The sequence below is a fragment of the Xenopus tropicalis genome, chromosome 1 (assembly GCF_000004195.4).
Source record: "Xenopus tropicalis strain Nigerian chromosome 1, UCB_Xtro_10.0, whole genome shotgun sequence".
NCBI classification, from domain to species: Eukaryota; Metazoa; Chordata; class Amphibia; order Anura; family Pipidae; genus Xenopus; species Xenopus tropicalis.
Window position 1 is genome coordinate 214,175,204 of NC_030677.2, and position 23,216 is coordinate 214,198,419.

Consider the following 23,216-nt stretch of genomic DNA (forward strand, 5'->3'; position numbering starts at 1 on the left):
ACACTGATACACACACACACTGATACACACACACACACACACACACACACACACACACTGATACACACAAATACACACTAATACACACACACGCAATGATACACACACATACACTGATACACACACACACATACACACACTGATACACACACATACACACTAATACACATACATACGCACTGATACACAGACACACTGATACACACACACATACATACACTGATACACAGACACACTGATATACACACACACACTGATACACACTGATACACATACACACTGATACACACAAACAATGATACACACATACTGATACACACAAACACACACTGATACACATACACACTGATACACACACACTTATACACACACACTGATACACACACATACACACTGATACACACTTACTAATATACTACACACACACACGCACTGATACACAGACACACTGATACACACACACACTGATATATACACACACACACACTGACACACACACACACACACTGATACACACACATACACACTGATACACACACATACACACTGATACACACACATACACACTGATACACACACACACACACACTGATACACACACACTGATACACACACACATACAGACTAATTCAAGGGGTGGGGAGATCATGACTGGGTACAGACTGGCAGAAATAATCAGTTATAGGGACCTATTGGTTGCAGGAGCAAAATGATCATTATCACTTATTTATATAGTGCCAGTGGCACAGCCCTTTGCATTAGTTTGTAAAAAACAGGGGTCCTACAACTGATATAAAGAGATCAAGGAATATAAATGGCCCCCTGTACCTCCATCCTGATGAGTTATTATTGTTTCCCCCATAATAAGTGGTAATGCTGATAGGTCGTCTCAATGGGCAGAGTTGCCACTATTGCCATCTATAGAGTACATAGGAATTTAGGAGTTAACAGAAGGTTAATGTCTAAGCAATAAACTTGCCCCTCCCTGTGTGAGAGGGGGAGATAAACAAGTCCAACTGGTTATAGAGAGAGAGAGGAACTTTCAGTTTCGTTTCTTGTTCCTGATTTTAGCGATGGCGGCTGCTGATCTGAGAGACGAGCTGAGCTGCTCCATCTGCCTGAGCATTTATACTGATCCGGTATCCCTGCCCTGTGGCCATAACTTCTGCCGGGGCTGCATTGGGAGAACATGGGACACCCAGGAAGGATCTGGGGGTTATTCCTGCCCTGAATGCAGAGCTGAGTATCAGGAGCGCCCTTCCCTGTACAGGAACAGAGCTCTGGGGAACATAGCAGAGAGGTTCCGTCCGACTGAGACAGAGCCGGGGGAGACTGGGATTCCCTGCTCCTACTGTGACTCCCCTGTACCTGCTGCCAAATCCTGTCTGCACTGTGAGGCTTCATTTTGTAATAAGCACCTGAGGGGGCACTGCCAGTCAGCAGAACATGTACTCACTGAGCCCACCGCTTCCTTTATGGGGAGAAAATGTTCTGTACATCACAAGGTTCTGGAGTATCACTGCTGTGAGGACTCTGTCTGTATCTGTGTGTATTGCTGCCTGGCCGGGGGGCACCGGGGCCACAGGGTGGAGCTGCTGAGTGAGGCCTCTGAGAAGAAGAAAGAGAAACTGAGGAAAGTTCTGGAGAAACTGAGCCCAGAGAGAGAGGAGACTGAGAGAGGAGCCCAGAGGCTGCAGGAGCGCAGGAGAGAAGTGGCAGAAGTGGCAGCTGGTGAGACAGAGAGAGTCACTGCCCTGTTTAGGGGCATCAAGGAACAGCTGGAAGCCCTAGAGAAGCGACTCCTGAGTGACATCTCCAGGCAGAAAGAGAAGCTTTCCCTCAAACTCACTGAGCTGATCCAACAGCTGGAAATAAAGAAGGACGAGCTGTCCAGGAAGATCCGTCACATTGAGGAGCTGTGCAACATGGCAGATCCACTCACTGTCCTACAGGAACAATGGGAATCCCATGGAGCTGTCTTTTGTGGGGCTGAGGGGGCAGATAATGAGGGCAGAGAGAGAGAGGGTACTGAAGGGGCAGATAATGAGGGCAGGGAGAGAGAGGGTATAAAGGTCCCGGCTGTAGGGGATCTGGATGTGGGTCGGATCTCAGAGACATTACTCACAGGCTTAGTTGGGATTCTGACTGGGGTAAATGGAAGGTTCCCTGGGCAGGAGGCTACAGAGCTGGTACTTGATATAAACACAGCTGGGAATGATGTATCTGTATCAGGGGACAGGAAATCTGCTTCCTACTCACATACAGACCAGCGTCGCCCAAAAACCCCAGAGAGATTTAAGTCTGATGCTCAGGCTTTAAGCACCAGGAGTTTCCCCTCAGGGCGACATTACTGGGAAGTGGAGGGCAGTGAATCAGCAGAGTGGATGATAGGGGTGGCCTATCCCAGTATAGAGAGGGGAGGGGGTCAGTCTTGCATTGGGAATAATAATAAGTCCTGGTGTTTGTACAGATGGAATAATAACTATACAGTGATACATGACAGGGAAGAAACAGAGTTACCCCACGTCCCTTCCTGCAGGAGAATCAGGATCTCATTGGACTATAAGGCTGGATGTCTGTCCTTTTATGAGCTGAGTGAGCCAATCAGGCACTTACACACCTTCACTGCCTCCTTCACTGAGCCCCTTCATGCTGCATTCTGGGTAGGGTGGGATGCATGGGTGAGAATCATTAGTTAGGGCCCTGCCCACTGCCCAGCAGGAACCCCATTCCCAGAGCTGCCCTTAGCCCTGTGATGCCATTAATTGAAGGAAGTGCAGGAGCCATTTATGTTGAGCAGTGCCCCCTGGCATTGACTGGGCAGCCTTTTAAACTAAGGGACCCCCAGAATTAAATGTATTGCTTATAACACTTTAAAATATTTTCCACATATATGTGTGTATATGTGTGTTTATTCTGAGCCGCTGACTGGACTGTTTGTAAGTTAATCATTTTGTTAGTCGGAGAGATGGAGGCAGAAAACGTTTTATATAAATATGGGACATTTAGTCAGGGGCTATGAGCAAACTCACTGGAAATGTCAGCGCAACAGACTGGCCTAGGGGGAAATGAATGTTAGGTCTGGCTCTTATTGCCAGCTCACAGTTCCTGGATATTTATTTCCCAGTTAGAGAAAAAAATCCAGTCCCAAAATCTCATCCGTGCTCTGTTCATTTCAGTCATGTTAGAGCCAGATGAACTTCCTATACGTAATCACTTCAAATTTCTTTCCCATTTCTGAAATAATCATGTTACTCTTCAGTATCCACCTCAGCAATCTGTTTGTCTATAGGCCGCTTTCTGTCAGTTGCTGACAGTGTAAGAAATAAGCCATCATGTGTAAGCCATCATAAAAATTACTTTTATATGTATTTAATAATCTAAGTTAAAATATAACATCACTGACCAAGAGACAGATGAATAAGACCTGTTTGGGCAGAGAGTTGTCAAAAACACTGATAACAACTGGAGATCAACTCTTAGATCAAAAGGGTTGTTTAGTATAAACAACAGATTCTGGGGAAATAGCCAGAAGCATCAGAGTAACCAGGTTAAACAGTTTGCCCTAAGGCAATGGAGATGTGACGTAACTATGATATCATCATAATGTGTAAACGAAGGCTGACTATATATTATGCAAAGAGCTGGTCATAAAATATGGTATGAGATCGAGCGATTATGGATCAAAAGCCTTCCTTTGCATATTGTGCGGGAAACATTTGTTACTAAAACAAGAAACTTGGATCCACTCGGGTTTCTGTTTCACCTGTTTAACCAGATGTTTTTGTGGGGGTTGAGGCTCTAAACAGTATAAAAAGTGAGACCAAAATGCAGTCTGGGGTTCTGTTTTGGGGAACCGGCCTCTGTGTGCCGGGGTCTCTCTCTAACCAGGAACTCTGCCACCGAGAGACTGACTTACTGTCCCAGGATTGGGAAATATTCTCCTGTCTTTTTGTCTCTGATGGTTTTAGTATTGTGTCTTTGGAATTGTATTTATGTATTAGGTTTTTGCTGTTTGTATTATTTTGATTATAGTCTTTGACAGATGTATTTGTTGGTTGAAGACTGTAAATGTCGTTAGTGATTATAATCTAGGTTTGTTTTGCTGGTTGTTTTGGGTATTTACGGTTTACAATCTGTGATTATTATTTTTGTATAGAATTGTTTTTACGCTTTTCCCTTTTGTAAGGGTGTGTAATTGTAGCCCACTTTATGATTAGAGGTGGCACTACCTGCTGATATGTTACTATACTTGGCGCTTTCAGGAGTCCTGAGCCCCGCTTACTTTGGGGAACAGCTATTCCTTTATATTTTGGCGTGCCTCCACCCAGGATAGGGATAGAATGAACTATAACTCCCCTCCTGAGACCTTGATACTGTACTGCAGTGTGGGGACTCCCAGCACTCCTGGCACCTTGCCCCCTCCCTGGGGTAGTTGCTTACCAGGCAGGTGGATCCTCCAGATATGCAGAGACAGGACACTGGATGGATGTTTAACCAGTGGAACTCATTTATTATCACAGAAGTATCAGACAGGCAGATTACACACAGGAGCAATGAGGCAGTCAGGGTATACTCCCTCTTCCTTCAGAGACCCTCTCTCCACGAGATATTAGCAGTACTACACACCAGATGATTCCCTTTAGGGGTTCCCTCCGATACTTCTCGCCAGAAGCCCCTCTCTAGGGCACTTCCCGGTACTACACGCCAAGCGGACACCCCCTCAGCAGACCTCACCCCGGTACTTCCACTTAGATACCCCTGGATTAGGCAAATCTCCTACACTTAGCACTTTATACCCTGACTCCAGCTATTAATGCTGGTGGATCTTAATCCAGTAATTCTCCTGTAGGGGCCACGCTGCCCAACTAGCTTGCCTGTCTCCCACTCCTAGAGTGGTCTATAACAAATCTCTAACTGTCTAATGCTGACCTGTGGTATACCTCTTATCCAAGAGGGGTCCCAGGCTGAAAGACCTGCAGGCACATGGCTGCGCAGCCTTATATGCTGTGTGCACCCTGTGGCCTAACTATTGAACTGCAGGGAAGCTAACTCCCTGTTAACCCTTATAGTGCCAACCACCCAAGGTGTCCCACTACTAAAGTACTACCCTCCCTTGGGGTCTATCCTGGGGCAACCATCCTAGGGGACCCAAATTTTGGGGAACCCTACATAATATTTTTCATTCTTTTCATTATTTGTATTAGTGTGTTTTTGATTTGTGCATAAATTATATTTTAATGAGTACAGTATACGATTGTCTTTCTTCGCCAAACCTCCCTTTTTAGAACCTATTGGTTATATTATTATAGGCTAATATTAATATTTTATATTAATGTTAATATTGTCACTAATAATTATAATCCTACATATTTGGCGAGCCAGGCAGGAGGGGCAAGGCGTTGGTAGAAAGATATTTCAATAACTGTACTACTGTGCATCAAATCACATACTTAACATTTGCTGAAAAGTTTTAAGTTGTAAGGTTTTAAGTTTAAGTTTTAAGGTTTTAAGTGTTGTAACTAGTTCAGTCACAATGGAAGGTTTGTTGAAAAAGATTGCTAAGGTAAAAAACACTGAAGCCATTGTTAAAGTAATGCAGGAATCTACAGATCCATGGCTGCAAGAAATTAAACAAATCTAAAGTAAATATGCCCTTATTTTTGCTGCCCGTTGGATAGCGGAACAGCACAAAAATATAATGGGGCAGAAACAAGTTTTAGAAGAAAAAGTAAACCATTTAAATACCCTTATAGAATCTTTTAGAATTTCAGCCCAAAGTGCTGCTGCTATTGGAGTTGGCAATCAGCAAACTTTGGCTGAAAGTAAAGAAAATGAATGGCTTATTGAAAGACTGAAGGATGCAGAGGGGGCAATTAGATCTCTTGCTGTATCTTCCAACAGGGCAAAGGCTGATCATTCTCAATGTGAGGCTCAGATAAACCAGCTAAAAGTACAGTTAGGCAAGCAGAGTGCTGTGGTTGCTGCATTTAATGTGCCACGGTGTGAGGTGCCTGACTTTGAAGCTGAACATGTGTATGTGAATGAATTAGATGTTGATAATGAACATGAGAGTTGTGAGAAAGAGGTTAAAATGGCTCCAATCTCTACTGAGAGGCAGGTATATGCCATGGGATTTACTGTGTCTGAGACAACTGTTTCTAAACCTTTATCCAGTACTGAGGTACAAGCATTTAGCAGGGAACTAGGGCACATAGAGCTTGGTGATGATCCTGTGGAGGTAAGGGCTCTGGTACACGGGGAGATTAGTCGCCCGCGGCAAAACTCCCTGCTCGCGGGCGACTAATCTCCCCGAGTTGCCTTCCCCCTGCCATCCCACCGGCGAACATGTAAGTCGCCGGCGGGATGGCAGACGCGGCGGGGCGATTTCGGGAAATCGCCGAAAAAGCCTCGCGAGTCTTTTTCGGCGATTTGTGCGAAAACGCGCCGCCGCGTCTGCCATCCCGCCGGCAACTTACATGTTCGCCGGTGGGATGGCAGGGGGAAGGCAACTCGGGGAGATTAGTCGCCCGCGAGCAGGGAGTTTTGCCGCGGGCGACTAATCTCCCCGTGTACCAGAGCCCTAAAGCTAAGGACTGAGCAGTTTGAAAAAGTGCATAGGAATTTAAATGCTAACACTGATGTGTTTGATATTATTGTTGTGTGTTTAAACAATGCCCTCAGGCACAGCTTGCCTTCTTTTGTGTTCTCAGAACCCAGAAGCAAGCAATCTTTAGTTGATGAATTGTTAAAAGCATTAGGGATTGAAGAATATGATCATCATGTTGCTTTTGGGAACTGTACTCAGAAAAGGGGAGAGTCAGTACAAGGGTTTTCGGATAGGCTGTTTCAGTTATATAAATTGACACTGCCAAATGGAGCCCAAAGCAGTCAAAGTGATGATATATATAAACGTGCGTTAATCAACAGGGCTGCCAGTGATATAAGGAGATTAGTTGGCTTATCAGAAGCAATAATTAAGGAGCAAAATAAGTCTAATAGAGGTAGAGTTGCAGTTGTAGAAGGTCCTGCCACAGTATTAAGGAGTGCCAGTGTTAAGCCCTCAAATATATCCAAAGGACCCTTTGTCAAGGGAGAACCCTTTAAATGTTTTTCATGTGGACAGATGGGTCATACCCGACCATATTGTACATATGTTAACGCAAAAGCACCTGAACCACCAGTTGCCCCTTCATACAGGGATTTAAGACTAGAAGTAGCAGAGATGAAGAGGGAGATGGAAAAAATGAGAGCAATACAAACTGCAAGTCGTATTGTTGGTCCCAGTTCTTCTCAAAGTTTGAATTGCTCCGCAGTTTTCAGTCACTCCTCTAATGTTTCTGCATAGGGAAGCGCTGCCTCCATTTCTACTGTAGTGGAGTTCAGGAGAGATGCAATCGCCCTATTATCAGTGCTGCTGTGGACGGAGGCCCACACCAGAAAATGCTGATTGATACTGATATCCATTTTAAATACCAACCAACCACATAATCATTCATTGTCAACAGGCAAAACATTAAGTCTAAAAGCATTTCAGGGGTCTAATGCTGTAGCCATAGAAGCATGGAGTGGTAATTGACTACGCAAATGAAAAGATCTGGTTTCATGGTAAAGGAAAGGAAAACATTGTATTATCTCTGACTTCCCTGCAGTATATGCAATAAAAAAGCCTGAATTCTTTTCACTTCCGGAGCACAGTGATCCAAGGGTGTCACAGATAATACAACAGTTTGAATATGTGTTTGCTAAACATAAGCACGACTGTGGTAAAATGCGATTATTCCTGGAAGGGCTCATGAACCTCAAAAGCAGTACCCTCTTCCAAAAGACAGTGAGCCTTATATACAGCAAACGATTGAGGCTTTGTTAGAGCAGGGTGTATTGAGAGAATGTGAATCAGTAACTAATTCTCCTATATATCCCATACAGAAACCAGATGGCTCATGGAGACTTTGCCTGGATTATCGTAAGTTGAATTCTGTTACACCTGCTTGTGCACCAGTTGTCAGAGAAACCCCTACCCTTCTTTCCCAAATCCCTCCAAATGCCAAGGTATTTAGTTCTTTAGATATCTGCAATGCATTTTGGTCAATTCCAGTCGCAGCAGAGTCTCAATATAAGTTTGCCTTTACTTGGAAAGATCGCCAGTACACGTGGAATCGGTTAGCCCAAGGCATGCACAATATCCCAACTATTTTCCACAAGCGAATGGCTGCCATTTTGTCACAATTTTCCAAGCCAAGCACCATTCTACAGTACTTATATGACCTTCTCCTCGCCACGGAAACAGAAGAGGAACATTTGACTCTTCTCCAGGAGCTACTGAATCTACTGGGAGAGGCTGGACTCAAGGTAAACCCAAAGAAATGCCAGTTATTGCAAACCTCGCTGACTTTCCTAGGGGTAAATATTACACCAGAGGGCAAACTTCCTGACAAGCACAAGGTCGATATAATACAGAGACTCAATTTACCTGTGTCACGTAAGATGTGTTACGGTCATTTTTGGGACTAGTTCAATATCAGAGAGACTTTATCCCATATTTTGCTGATGTTGCAAGGCCTCTATATGATCTTTTAAAGAAGGAGGTGGCAGATGATGATATTAGGGCACAGTGGACTGAAAGCCATACAGCGGCAGTAAATACTTTAAAGAAGGCTGTAATGGAAGCAACTGCTCTAATCACACCGGACTCATCCAAGGCTTTCCACTTGGAAGTCGCAGCTACGGATCAAGCTTTAGCAGCAGTGTTATGTCAAGAAAAACATGGGAAACTACGCCCGATTGCATATGGCTCTTGTGTACTCACTCCAGTTGAATCCAGATATACAGCATGTGAAAGACATTTGTTGGCTACATTTTGGGCATTACAACACTTCACATATATAACTGGACTGCAGGGAGTCACATTACACAGTCCACACACACCGCTAAATTTGCTACTGCGACCAGGAGAGACTCTTATTTCTTCTGCACGGCTGTCAAGGTGGTCTCTTATGTTAATGCAGCGAGATCTGGACATCACAGCCAAACAAACAACACTTCTTCCGACCTTCCTACTGTACCAAGGCAAACCCCATGAATGTCCTCTCCCTCCTAACCTTTCCCTTCCTCCTAATCCTATCTCTGATACCTCAGTGCCAGGTATTGATGTGTATTGCGATGGTTCTTCTTACCATGATCAAGGTAAGGCATACACAGGTTTTGCTGCAGTGTTTCCAGATGGGATAATAATGAATTCCTGTAAAGTGCATTCTGCTCAATATGCTGAGCTAGCCGTAATTGCTTGTATTTTGGAAAAGTGTCCTGAATCAGGGATCAATATCCACAGTGATAGTGCATATGTGGTAAATACATTGATGCCTTTGTATGTAACAAATGGGTTCAGATCCACAGATGGCAAACCTCTTGTGCATGCCAGTTTGTTAAGTTACATATGGAACTTGCTGCAGGAGAGGAATGCCCCTTGTGCTATTATTAAGGTCAGAGGTCATTCAAAAGGATCAATACATACAGAGAGAAACAGTCAGGCAGATCAGTGTGCAAAAAGGGCTGCCAAGCAATCCGACATATGGGAACCCCCTAGTCTTCCCGAGGTTTCTGCGCGTAAAGTGACCACCCCAAATTATTTGGTATCACTTCAAAGGTCTTATATAGCCTATGAGGTTGTGATAGAGTGGCATTTAGCAGGCAAACCAGCTCCTATGCCTACTGCATGGGCTGATTGTACTATTTTGGCCTCAGATCATTCTAATGAACCATTGCTAATGTATCAACAGGATGTGAGTTTTCCTATAGTGTGTATTCCCCCAGATTGTGCTGAGTAATTCTTTCAAATGTTTCATACACATCCAGTCGGAGGTCATTATTCAGCAGACAGAACTAATCAAAAGTTAATGAGTTCTGTATGATGGCCTTCAATTAAAGAGGATGTATATTTGAAATGTTCAAAATGTATTCCTTGTTTGCATGTGAATCCCCCATCCTCTACTAATAGAGCATTTTTGAGATCGGCACCTCCTCCTGAAGGGCCATGGTCTCAAATTCAAATTGATTTCATTGGACCCCTCCCGAAAACGCCGGGTGGATATTCTCATTGTTTAGTGGTTGTGGGTGTTTTTAGTAAATGGGTTGAATCGTTCCCAACTAAGAATCAGAATGCTCTGACTGCAGCTAAGATATTGTTGTTTGAATTATTTTCGAGATGGGAACTGCCTCACGTTGTAGCCAGCAATAGAGGCTCAGCATTCACAGGAAAAGTCTCTCAACAGTTACAAAAATTGTTGGATATTAAGCATGAGCTACACATTGCGCATAGGCCACAATCATCGGGAGCCGTTGAGAGGGGAAATAGCACTATAAAAACCATGTTAACGAAGTTTTGTGCAGGAAAACCCACAGCTTGGAAAGATATGTTACCCTTATGTTTAATGGCTATAAGGTCCACTCCTCACTCTACTACTGGAGTGAGCTCTTATCAGGCAATGACAGGGAGGTTAATGCATACACCAGGTCATTTGTTGTTGCCCCTTACAAATCCTGTTTTACAAGGTGCAGCCACAGAGTCATGGGTTGGAAATATGGCTGATTATATTCAGCAGGTAAATCTGTTTGTGGCACAGAATGCTGGTCGCTCTAAAATGCAGATAAAGAAATACTTTGATAAGAAGGTGAGACCCTTTGAATATAATGTTGGAGATTCAGTAATGATTCATGATTTCGGGAAAAAGGGAGCATTCCTTTACTCCATCTTGGAAAGGGCCTTTCAACATTATAGACAAAGCAAGTCTCTCCATTTATCTTATCAAAATGACTCAAACAAGAGGCAAAACAATTTTGAAGTGGTACCATATCAACCAATTAAAAAGCACATAATGCTTCATCTTTTACAGAAAAAAAAAATGTAAACTCCACAGTTCTGTGAAAAGATGTGAAAAGATGTCAAATACATAGTAATTGTAAACAACATTTTTAAAATGAATGGTCATATCGTGCACCCAGTTCCAATTCACCAGGATATTTCAAATATAGAGTAAGATGGAAGAGAAATTAAAACAGGCTGCAGGAGCGCAGGAGAGAAGTGGCAGAAGCGGCAGCCGGTGAGACACAGAGAGTCACTGCCCTGTTTAGGGGCATCAGGGAAGAGCTGGAAGCCCTAGAGAAGCGACTCCTGAGTGACATCTCCAGGCAGAAAGAGGAGCTCTCACTCACACTCACTGAGCTGATCCAACAGCTGGAAATAAAAAAGGACGAGCTGTCCAGGAAGATCCGTCACATTGAGGAGCTGTGCAACATGGCAGATCCACTCACTGTCCTACAGGAACAATGGGAATCCCATGGAGCTGCCTTTTGTGGGGCTGAGGGGGCAGATACTGAGGGCAGAGAGAGAGGGTACTGAGGGGGCAGATAATGAGGGCAGAGAGAGAGAGGGTATAAAGGTCCCGGCTTTAGGGGATCTGGATGTGGGTCGGATCTCAGAGACATTACTCACAGGCTTAGCTGGGATTGTGACTGGGGTAGAGGGAAGGATCCCTGGGCAGGAGGCTACAGAGCTGGTACTGGATATAAACACGGCTGGGAATGATGTATCTGTATCTGGGGATGGGAAATCTGCTTCCTACTCACGTACAGACCAGCGTCGCCCACAAACCCCAGAGAGATTTCAGGTTCCTGAAGTGGAGGTCAGTGAATCAGGGCGCTGGAGGGTAGGGGCGGCCTATCCCAGTATAGAGCCACGATAAGGTCTTTAGCAGGGGAAAGGCCTGAACTCTCCTGGATGAGAGGAGGAGAATTCTGGCAGCAGTATTTAATATAGACTGTAGGGGGGAAAGATGGGAGTTAGGGAGGCCGGTTAATAGCAGGTTGCAGTAGTCAAGTCGGGATAGGATGAGCGCGTGCATGAGCAGCCTAGCTGTTACAGTAGAGAGAAAGGGACGGATTTTGGCAATATTGCGTAAGAAAAAGTGACAGTGGAGTGACAGGTTTTGACAGTGGAGTTAATGTGGTTAGAAAAGGAGAGACTAGAGTCAAAGATCACCCCCAAACAACGCGCTGAATCGACAGGGTTGATGAGGGTGCCATCAATAGAGATAGAAAAGGGGGGTTAGGACCAGGCTTAGGCGGAAAGATCATTAGTTCAGTTTTTGTTAGGTTCAGTTTGAGGTGGCGTTGGTTCGTCCAATTGGAGATAGCCAGGAGGCAGTTAGAGATTTGAGTCTCAGTTTCAACTGTTAATGAAGGGGTCAACAAATAAATTTGGATATCATCAGCATACAGATGGTATTTGAAGCCAAATGAACGGATAAGATCTCCCAAGGACAGCGTGTAAAGGGAGAACAACAATGGCCCAAGTACAGAGCCTTGGGGTACCCCCACATTAAGAGGAACTGGAGATGATGTTTTGTTAGCATAGGAGACAGTGAATGAACAGTTAGAGAGGTAGGAAGAGACCCAGGATGCAGCCTGACTACGGAGACCAATCGAATGCAGAATTTGCATCAGGAGGGAGTGGTCAACCGTATCAAACGCAGCCGATAGATCTAGGAGGATTAGTATGGAAAAGTGACCTTTGGCTTTTGCACCTGAAGATCGTTTGTAACTCTGCACAATGCTGTCTCAGTAGAGTGCGCAGGCCAAAAACCAGATTGCAGTGGGTCTAATAAATTATGGGCGTGGAGAAAGTTAGTGATACGGGAGAAGACAATACGCTCTAAGATTTTGGAGGCAAGCAGTAGGAGCGAGACAGGACGGTAGTTAAAGAGACAGGACAGGTCCAGCGTGGCCTTTTTTAGGATAGGTTTGACACAGGCCTGTTTGAAGGAAGCGGGGACCCTTCCAGAGGTCAGAGAAGAGTTGAAGATGTGAGTAAGAGCCGGAGTGAGTTCAGCAGCACAGTGTTTGAGCAGAGAAGAAGGCATAGGGTCAAGAGAGCAAGTGGTGAGGGGAGCAGACAAAAGAAGCCGGGAGACTTCGGAGACAGTTACGGGACCAAAAGACTTAAGACAAGCAGAGGGGGGCTGAGGGGGCAGATGGGGGCTGAGGGAGGAGGAGCTGGTTCGTATTAGTAGAGGGGGGAATCTGATTGCAAATGGACTCCACTTTGTTCATGAAGAAATCAGCAAAGTCCTGGGGAGAGTGCATAAAGTGAGGTAATGGGGTCTGTGAGGGACGCAGAAGGGTATTAAATATGGAAAACAGGCGTCGCGGGTTGGATTTATTGTTATTTATAAGTGTGTTGTAGTATTCCTGTTTAGCCTTCAACAGGGCAGAATTGAGGGAGGCCAATAGGAATTTATAATGGATAAAGTCTGCTTGCGTACGGGATTTCCTCCACATATGTTCCGCAGACCTCGCACAGGAGCGTAGGAATTTGGTGTGCACATTCAGCCAGGGGCGTGGGATTTGAACCTGAGTACGCTTAGGCTGAAGGGGTGCAAATAAGTCAATTTTGGAGGCTAGAATGCTGTTGTACTCGCTAACCAGGGTATCAGGGTCACACATCTCATCAAAGAAGGAGAGACTGGACCTGAAAGAGCGAGCTAAGGCCGGGAGATCTACATCACGTGTATTTCTAATCAGTACAGCAGGGGAAGGAGCAGGTTGGGAGGGAGAGTGAGAGACAGAAAATGTAACCAGGTGATGGTCAGAGAAGGGGAAAGGGACACTGTTAAAATCAGAAAGGGACAGGTTTTTAGTGAAGACTAAGTCCAGAAAGTGGCCATCCTTATGAGTAGGAGCGTTTGTCCACTGCTGGAGTTCAAAGGAGGAGGTTAGGCGGAGAAAACGTGAGGGCCGGGGTTGCGAGGGATCATCAATGTGGGAGTTGAAATCCCCAAGGATGATTGCAGGGCCGTCAGTAGAGAGGGAAAAGGAGAGCCAGATTTCAAAATCAGAGAGGAAGGGAGCATAGGAGGAGGCTGACGGGGGCCTGTAAATGACAGCCACCCATATAGAGAGAGGATGGAAGATCTGAAGGCCATGCACCTCAAATGAGTTAAAAGAAAAAGCCGGGGGAATAGGAATAGGTGCGAACCGGCAACGGGAGGAGAGGAGAATTCCAACTCCCCCACCGCGTCCAGTGGTCCGGGGGGTGTGGGAGAAAGACAGACCACCATGAGAGAGCGCAGCTTCAGTGCCGGTGTCATTCTGTAACAGCCGGGTTTCTGTTAGTGCGAGGAGATGGAATGATTTAGAACAGAACAGATCAGGGATTAGTGTAGCTTTGTTAGTTACGGAACGGACATTAAGAAGGGCACAGGAAAACGGAAGGCAGGAGGAGGGAAGAGTGGGAACCTGAATAAGGTTAGAAACAGTGGAGGAGCGAAAGACTTTAAGCAGGGGGGCAGAAGGACAAGGACGAATATAAGAAAGTATGGAGCAGGGCCCGGGGTTTGGCGAGACATCCCCTGCAGCCAGCAATAGTAGGAGAGACATCCCTTGCAGCCAGCAATAGTAGGAGAGACATCCCCTGCAGCCAGCAATAGTAGGAGAGACATCCCCTGCAGCCAGCAATAGTAGGAAAAAAAGTGAAGAGATATGAGCAGAGGATTTAAAATGATTGCGCCTCCGTGTACAGACAGTGACCGGGGGACAGAGGTGCTGTATGTAGTTATAAAGGGTAAAGGAGCCGGAGTATGTAGATGGGAGCAGGGAGGAGGAGCCAGAGTATGTAGATGGGAGCAGGGAGGAGGAGCCAGAGTATGTAGATGGGAGCAGGGAGGAGGAGCCGTTGTATGTAGATGGGAGCAGGGAGGAGGAGCCAGAGTATGTAGATGGGAGCAGGGAGGAGGAGCCGGAGTATGTAGATGGGAGCAGGGAGGAGGAGCCAGAGTATGTAGATGGGAGCAGGGAGGAGGAGCCGGAGTATGTAGATGGGAGCAGGGAGGAGGAGCCAGAGTATGTAGATGGGAGCAGGGAGGAGGAGCCAGAGTATGTAGATGGGAGCAGGGAGGAGTAGCCGGAGTATGTAGATGGGAGCAGGGAGGAGGAGCCAGAGTATGTAGATGGGAGCAGGGAGGAGGAGCCGGAGTATGTAGATGGGAGCAGGGAGGAGGATATGTGGATGGAATATGGACAGACAACAGGTGAGTTAAAGGAAGAGACTACCTTAGGGAGCACCATGCATACAATTAGAAGGAGTGAAGTGCATTTTGCCATTATCAGGTGAGTTGTAGTCTTGTAGCTTGAGAGAATGGCAGTAGAGATGGATCCTCAGTGCATTAGTGAATTGATCTGCATTTTAAACAGTTCTTTCATTTCAAGTAGCAGTCTGTATTGGCTCTCCTTGTAGGTCTCCTTTGTTGAACTCCTTGTTAAACTCGTTCAGATCACTTGTAAACGAATCACTTTGGAACAAATCACCCTTGCAAATGCCCCCCCCCCAGCAAATGCCCCCCCCCCAGCAAATGCTCTCCCCTAAAAAAGTCTGAATAAATAGGGAGAGGCAAAAGCTGGGCAGCTCTATACACAGGTCTGGGGAATCACAAAATAGGATACACTTGTTTTTTGGAGTGATTCTGGGATTGGTACAGGTATCAAACCCCTTATCCAGAAACCCATTATCTAGAAATTTCCGAATTACGGAAAGCCCGTCTCCCATAGATTCCATTTTAATCAAATAATTTACATTTTTAAAAATGGATTCCTTTTTCTCTGTAATAATAAAACAGTACCTGTACTTGATCCCAACTAAGATATAATTACCCCTTATTGGGGCAGAACAGCCCTATTGGGTTTATTTCATGGTTAAATGATTCCCTTTTCTCTGTAATAATAAAACAGTACCTGTACTTGATCCCAACTAAGATATAATTACCCCTTATTGGGGCAGAACAGCCCTATTGGGTTTATTTAATGGTTAAATGATTCCCTTTTCTCTGTAATAATAAAACAGTACCTGTACTTGATCCCAACTAAGATATAATTACCCCTTATTGGGGGCAGAACAGCCCTATTGGGTTTATTTAATGGTTAAATGATTCCCTTTTCTCTGTAATAATAAAACAGTACCTGTACTTGATCCCAACTAAGATATAATTACCCCTTATTGGGGGCAGAACAGCCCTATTGGGTTTATTTAATGGTTAAATGATTCCCTTTTCTCTGTAATAATAAAACAGTACCTGTACTTGATCCCAACTAAGATATAATTACCCCTTATTGGGGCAGAACAGCCCTATTGGGTTTATTTAATGGTTAAATGATTCCCTTTTCTCTGTAATAATAAAACAGTACCTGTACTTGATCCCAACTAAGATATAATTACACCTTATTGGGGGCAGAACAGCCGTATTGGGTTTAATTACTGTTTAAATATTTTTTTTTAGATGACTTAAGGTAGGAGATCTGAATTACAGAAAGACCCCTTTTTTGGAAAACCCCAGGTCCCAAGCATTCTGGATAATGGGTCCCATACCTGTATAAGGACATTCCCAATTGACTTTGTGTTGTATATATCACCATGTGGATACTTGTCTCATCATGAGAATATATGTTGTGATTACATCACGTAGGAAGGGGTGTGTCTTATGGCCCCTCCCCTCACTTATCCTTTTTTATACCACTCTCTGTGTAACACTAGGCTTGATAAAGGGCCCAGGTAGGGCCGAAACGTTGCCCTTTGTACCTGTGTATGGGCTAAATAAACATCCCTTTGTCACTTTGCTGCTTGTTGGTTTGCTACTGGATTTTCTACTATATTACTGACCGCTCTGCAGGAGAGGGATCTACTGGATCAACACCCAACACTTCCACAGGCGCATTACACTGAGAGGGTTGCGCTCTCCCCCATATGATAATAATCTTCAGACACATAATATTTTATACAAAAATACAGAATATTTATTGCTGTGTCCAATGAACAAGGCGCAACCAAAAAAAACAATTTATATTCAACATTAAACGCAATTAATTAATTAATTGTATAGATTGGTAGGTGTGGGTTAGGTGTGCTGGGTTTACTTGGATGGGTTGAACTTGATGGACTCTGGTCTTTTTCCAATCCTATGTAACTATGTAACTATGTAATCTGCAATACAATTACTGTTTGTTCTCTTGTGTAGACTTTGTCATTTAACCAACATTTTCTATATTAAATGCCTGTAAGATTGCTAATAAACACAATACAGGTTTTGCCCCACACGCTCCCTACAACAATAACTGTAGATAAATACAGACCCAATGTGCCCCGTCTGTTTTATTGTTTATATGGGGGGGGGGCAGGATTTATTTATATGTTATATACCTTTATATTGAACTATAATAAATAATAAAAGAATGATTTTTTTTCTATATTGCATTTTCCTTTGGTTTTATAGAGTTACCGTCTCACCCCTATAATGTAGGGCACTTATTGAATACACACACTGTATATATGTTAGGTGCCTGACTGCTCATAAACCCTTGGTCCCTGCATCCAACTGGCACCGTGTGTATTCAGTAAGGGGCCTCCTTTAAAGGGGTGAGAGGGTAACTGTACGGTAATAACTCTAATGGCGACTAATCCCACAAACAGCCGCGTAGCAGAGTCTTCTGAGCTCCTCCCCTGATCCTCACTTCCCAGGGATACAGTGATGGAGATTTTCATAGAGCTCTTCCTCTCTCTCTGAGAATATTCTCTTATTTTCCCTTTTATCATCCTGGAGAAAGTAACATAAATGGATATTAGAAGCCACCGAGGAACTGTGAGTATCACTCATGTATAATAAGGATAATGTACCCCCTATTGTAACTGATAAGGATATTAGCAGTCACTGAGGGGTTCTGTGCCCCCCATATAAAGGCACAAGGCTGCAGGCTGAGTTATACAGGGAACTCTGAGTATCACTCATGTATTATAAGGGATAATGTACCCCCTACTGTAACTGATAAGGATATTAGCAGTCACTGAGGGGTTCTGTGCCCATATAAAGGCACAAGGCTGCAGGCTGAGTTATACAGGGAACTCTGAGTATCACTCATGTATTATAAGGGATAATGTACCCCCTACTGTAAATGATAAGGATATTAGCAGTCACTGAGGGGTTCTGTGCCCATATAAAGGCACAAGGCTGCAGGCTGAGTTATACAGGGAACTCTGAGTATCACTCATGTATTATAAGGGATAATGTACCCCCTACTGTAAATGATAAGGATATTAGCAGTCACTGAGGGGTTCTGTGCCCCCCATATAAAGGCACAAGGCTGCAGGCTGAGTTATACAGGGAACTCTGAGTATCACTCATGTATTATAAGGGATAATGTAAATGATTAGGATATTAGCAATCCATATATCTTTATTCTCTAATATAATTTGTGACTAAAATGACTAATTTTAAATTAATTTTGTGTTTGCATATTTTCATGTCTTTTAGAGAAATAGAATATATAAGCAGCTAGAGGCTGATCTGGAAATGGAAACTACTCTTTAAACAGTAGAATGTTTGTAAAATCCAATTACTGAACCCAAAATGTTGCATGGGAAGTTAATGAATTACTATTAAGACAAACATGAGTGACCCTGAAATGACTGGACCCTGGGGCAGATACCCCCTCACCATGCAGTTCTGCCAGTTCCCTGCTCTGTAAGATCCTGTCTGTGGGGAGAAGTTCTGCTCCTGTTTTGCTGGAGACTTAAGGCTCATAAACAGCGGAATAACCACAATACAAGGGAACCCGGGTCAAGGGGACGCAGGCGACATGGTGGAGTTTTATCATGGTCTTCCCTTCCAAGCCCTTCTAATCCCATAAAGTTTGCCAAAAACCTAGTGATAATGGGTAAGTAGGAAGCAGCCTTGGGGTGGAGGAGGGGCTGTTCACTTTGAGCCGATCTCATGAATTTTTTTGTGTGGGGGGGGGCCTGTGCTTTCAGGATTCGCCACTGCTCTCAGTCTAGGTTCATTGGCTGATGGGGCCTAGCATGTATGTGTGCCTTGGCTTGTTTGTGTGCACTGTGACTCCTATGATCCCAGGGGGCGGCCCTTAATTCTTAAAATGGCAGTTTTCTATTTAGGATTACCCAATGGCACATACTGCATTTTTTATGAAAATGGTTTATTTGTATGAAGCAGGGTTTTACATATAAACTGGTTTATGTGATATATTTGTATAAAGACCTACATTTAACTCCCTCGCTCCTGATGGAACTGAAGGGTTAATGTGGGAAGAGAGAAAGTCGTGACTGAACGGACAGTGGAAATGATTGTAAAACATCTCTACCTGGTGATACACGTTGCTTTCCTTACATCCTGATATCGCGTGGGGTTCCGTGTGGGGTTCCGTGGGGGCTGAAATACAACGTAGAACTCGTTAGGCCTCACACAGCCGTGTAGCTCAGCAAGTCAACATCTCCAATGTTCATGGATAAACGGATTAGTAGCACCAACATGGGCACGGGGGGATATTGGGTGCAGCTATAAGGGTTATACAGTCTCTCACTGCATTAGCGTAACTGCACCCCCCACATTAGCCCCGACACCCCCAAACTTCACCGCTCACTGCAATAAGAGATGCCGCAGTCTCACAAACCCACTCTGTTCTACAGCAAAGGATTCATTTCCACTACTTTACCAAGCACTCCAGCTGTAAAAGGGTTAATGTAATTTGGAGAGTAGTAGTCAGCACCAAGCCTTGTGATTAGTTAGAAGTAGTGCAGGTTCCCCAATGGCCACTTCCCATCGGCATATCCAGGTACAGAAGAACAGGAACAGCACTTCTTGTGTTTTAGATTAAAATGCCTTTATTGCAAAGTTTTCTGGGGCAAACAGCAACAGCAGCAACGTATCAGGCCATATCTGACCTCTTATCAAGCTAATTGGCAATTACACACAGCACCTTTTATCCCCTGTGCTCCCTCTAGTGGAGATGTTCCTATATTACAACAATGTATCAAACAGCAGTGGAGCTGAGTAGACACTCATGTGTTACAATTAAGTGATCAATGTGTATCTCCAAGTGTTAGTTGAACTGCACAATACCCTTATAAATTAAAAAAAAAACATAAAAATGAAGTTAAAAACAAAGGCCAGGACAAGAGGAGAATAAGGGAGAAAGAGAGAATTTTTTTTTAATCTAAAGATTGGTCTTAAAAGACAAGGAAAGGTTAATATAAATTAAAAGTAAGGCTAAAGGCATTCTGTGTAAGTACTTACTGCATATCTACATTCCCAGATCCCTGCTTGCTTCTCTGAGATATGGTGCTGGCAGCCTACAGCAGTGTGAAGCCTACAGTGACATCACTGAAATCTCTCTCCCCTTCCTGTAGGTGCCAGCGGCAGCCTTCCTATTCTCTGAGCATGTGTGTAACTTGATCCTGTCTCCTGTTCTGAGCTACACATGCCCACCAGCCAATCAGAAGCGGATCTGGCAGAGGGGGGGGGGGAATGAAACACAAGTGCAGTATGAAGCAAGGAGGGAAAATAAGGGAGAATACCTTTTTAGAGATGGCTGCCTGTTCTATAAAATGTGCAGTAAGTGTGAGTGAGTAAATATGTGATTGGCTGAGCCAAAAGTGGGGCGTTTTTACTAAACAATAGGAGGGCTATTGGGCAGTATACTTTTTACATTTTGACTTGCATTCTCCTTTAAGTCATATTCTTTATTCAGCCCTAAAGGACTTAACATTTCCAGTTTACGTATCCAGTAAGCCTCTCTATATAGTATGGCGGCAGACAAGGGTGGTGCCTTGGTGATAATGAACAAAGAGGATTATGTTTCAGAAGTGAAACGGCAACTAATGGATTCCACAACTTATTGTAGGGTTGATAAAAATCCAGTATTTGAAATAAGTAAGAAGATAAAAGCACTAATCCAGGAAGCTCTAAATCTGAAAGTGATTGATGGGAAATTGGCATCTTATCTGCAATGTGCACATCCCCTCACTCCTATCTTCTATGTCTTGCCAAAGATCCATAAAAGTTTAGAGCATCCTCCAGGGAGACCAATAATTTCCAGTGTAGACTCCATTTTGTCTCCAATTGCCATTTTTGTAGATAAAGTAATAAGGCCTTATGTGTTGTTACACCAGTCCTATATTAGAGACACTAGTGATTTCATAGTGAAACTGTCAGAAGATATTGGTAATGTTGAGGACCTCTGGTTGGTCCCACTGGATGTGGAGAGCCTCTACACCTCCATCCCACATGTCTCGGTGGAGCTAACAGAGGATGTCTCTATGGATGGTTCCCAGAAAAAGTTTGTGATTCAATGCTTGGCACTACTTCTTTATAATAATTACTTCCAATTTCAAGATGAATTCTATGTACAGGTACGAGGTACAGCGATGGGGTCCAATGTGGCCCCTCCCTACGCAAACATCTATATGAACCAATTTGAAAAATGATTTGTATATACAAACACATTATATGGTAAATATTGTAAGAAATGGATACGCTATATCGATGATGTCTTTGCGCTATGGGCGGGGTCACGTTGGACCCTAGAAGCTTTTGTACAAGATATAAATAGTGCACTTCCTTTTATTAAATTTTCCTTGAATGTTAGCTCCATTGAAATTCCTATTCTCGATACAAAAGTTTATAAAGGCAATGACAGGTTACTGACTGGTCTCTATGTTAAACCCACAGACCGGAACTTCTTACTACATTTCAATTCTTTTCATCCCCCTCAGTTAAAAAGAGCGTTGCCGAAATCTCAATTAAGTAGAGTTAAAAGGATAGTTTCCTCTGAGCAAAGGGGGGATGAAAGATTGAAAGAAATGTGTAACAAGTTGAAAGATAGGGGGTATCCAAGGGATCTGTTACAGAGACAGCTACGAGAGGTTCAGACTCAATATAACACCTTGAGTAAACATGTTGCTCAAATTCTAAGGAGACACTGGTCACTGGTTAGAGATAATTTGCCATATATAAAGGGGTTGGAGAGGCCCCCAGTCATTGCTTACAAGAAAGGGAGGAGTGTGGGTAACTATTTAGTAAGATCAGACTTGGGAACTAACAATGTACATAGAGATGATATGAGAAGGAAACAAGGCACTTTTCCATGTTACAATTGCAATTGCTGCTCAAATGTACAAGTAGGAGAGGGGATATATCCCCCTAGGAAAGGTCATGCAGTCAGGTTACGTGGGAGATTCTCGTGTTGCTCAACCTACGCAGTATATGTCATCAAATGCCCATGTGGGCTGGCATATGTTGGGCAAACACCCGTGTGGGCTGGCATATGTTGGGCAAACGCCCATGTGGGCTGGCATATGTTGGGCAAACGCCCATGTGGGCTGGCATATGTTGGGCAAACACCCGTGTGGGCTGGCATATGTTGGGCAAACGCCCATGTGGGCTGGCATATGTTGGGCAAATGCCCGTGTGGGCTGCCATATGTTGGGCAAATGCCCGTGTGGGCTGCCATATGTTGGGCAAATGCCCGTGTGGGCTGGCATATGTTGGGCAAATGCCCATGTGGGCTGCCATATGTTGGGCAAACGCCCGTGTGGGCTGGCATATGTTGGGCAAACGCCCGTGTGGGCTGGCATATGTTGGGCAAATGCCCGTGTGGGCTGGCATATGTTGGGCAAATGCCCGTGTGGGCTGGCATATGTTGGGCAAATGCCCGTGTGGGCTGGCATATGTTGGGCAAATGCCCGTGTGGGCTGGCATATGTTGGGCAAATGCCCGTGTGGGCTGGCATATGTTGGGCAAATGCCCGTGTGGGCTGCCATATGTTGGGCAAACGCCCGTGTGGGCTGGCATATGTTGGGCAAACGCCCGTGTGGGCTGGCATATGTTGGGCAAATGCCCGTGTGGGCTGGCATATGTTGGGCAAATGCCCGTGTGGGCTGGCATATGTTGGGCAAATGCCCGTGTGGGCTGGCATATGTTGGGCAAATGCCCGTGTGGGCTGGCATATGTTGGGCAAATGCCCGTGTGGGCTGGCATATGTTGGGCAAATGCCCGTGTGGGCTGGCATATGTTGGGCAAATGCCCGTGTGGGCTGGCATATGTTGGGCAAATGCCGTGTGGGCTGGCATATGTTGGGCAAACGACGAGAATGGTTCACGAACGGATAAGAGAACATAAGTCAGCAATTAATACAGGAAAAATAGATCAGCCTGTTGCAGGCCATTTTATTGAATGCGGTGAATCAGCTTAAATTTCAAGTTGTTGGAATAGTTGAGCCCAAGAGGAGAGGAGGAAATAGACTAAAGGAATTACTATATAGAGAGGCTTACTGGGTACGTAAACTGGAAACGTTAAGTCCTTTAGGGCTGAATAAAGAATATGACT

At 44.5% G+C, this 23,216-nt stretch overlaps 2 protein-coding genes across 3 annotated transcripts in view; one reads left to right on the forward strand and one right to left on the reverse strand.

The window, feature by feature from the left end:
* The window catches only part of LOC100490037 (CMRF35-like molecule 5), a 47,548-nt gene that overhangs the window by 14,048 nt on the left and 10,284 nt on the right, over nt 1-23,216 (reverse strand). Inside the window, exons 7-8 of one of the 2 annotated variants that reach the window (XM_002940188.5) lie at nt 19,195-19,262; nt 16,817-17,636 (exon numbers count right to left, since the gene is read on the reverse strand). In XM_002940188.5, coding sequence (XP_002940234.3) covers nt 17,550-17,636; nt 19,195-19,262 — 155 coding nt within the window. In that variant the 3' untranslated portion in view covers nt 16,817-17,549. Of the gene's footprint in view, nt 1-16,816; nt 17,637-19,194; nt 19,263-23,216 lie in introns of those variants that run through there. The other variant, XM_031894994.1, reaches the window with a different exon arrangement.
* Nucleotides 1,037-4,262, forward strand: LOC116408238 (E3 ubiquitin/ISG15 ligase TRIM25-like). Its single transcript, XM_031894993.1, has one exon. It carries the CDS (start codon nt 1,074-1,076, stop codon nt 2,697-2,699), a length of 1,626 nt encoding a protein of 541 aa, XP_031750853.1. The 5' UTR covers nt 1,037-1,073; the 3' UTR covers nt 2,700-4,262.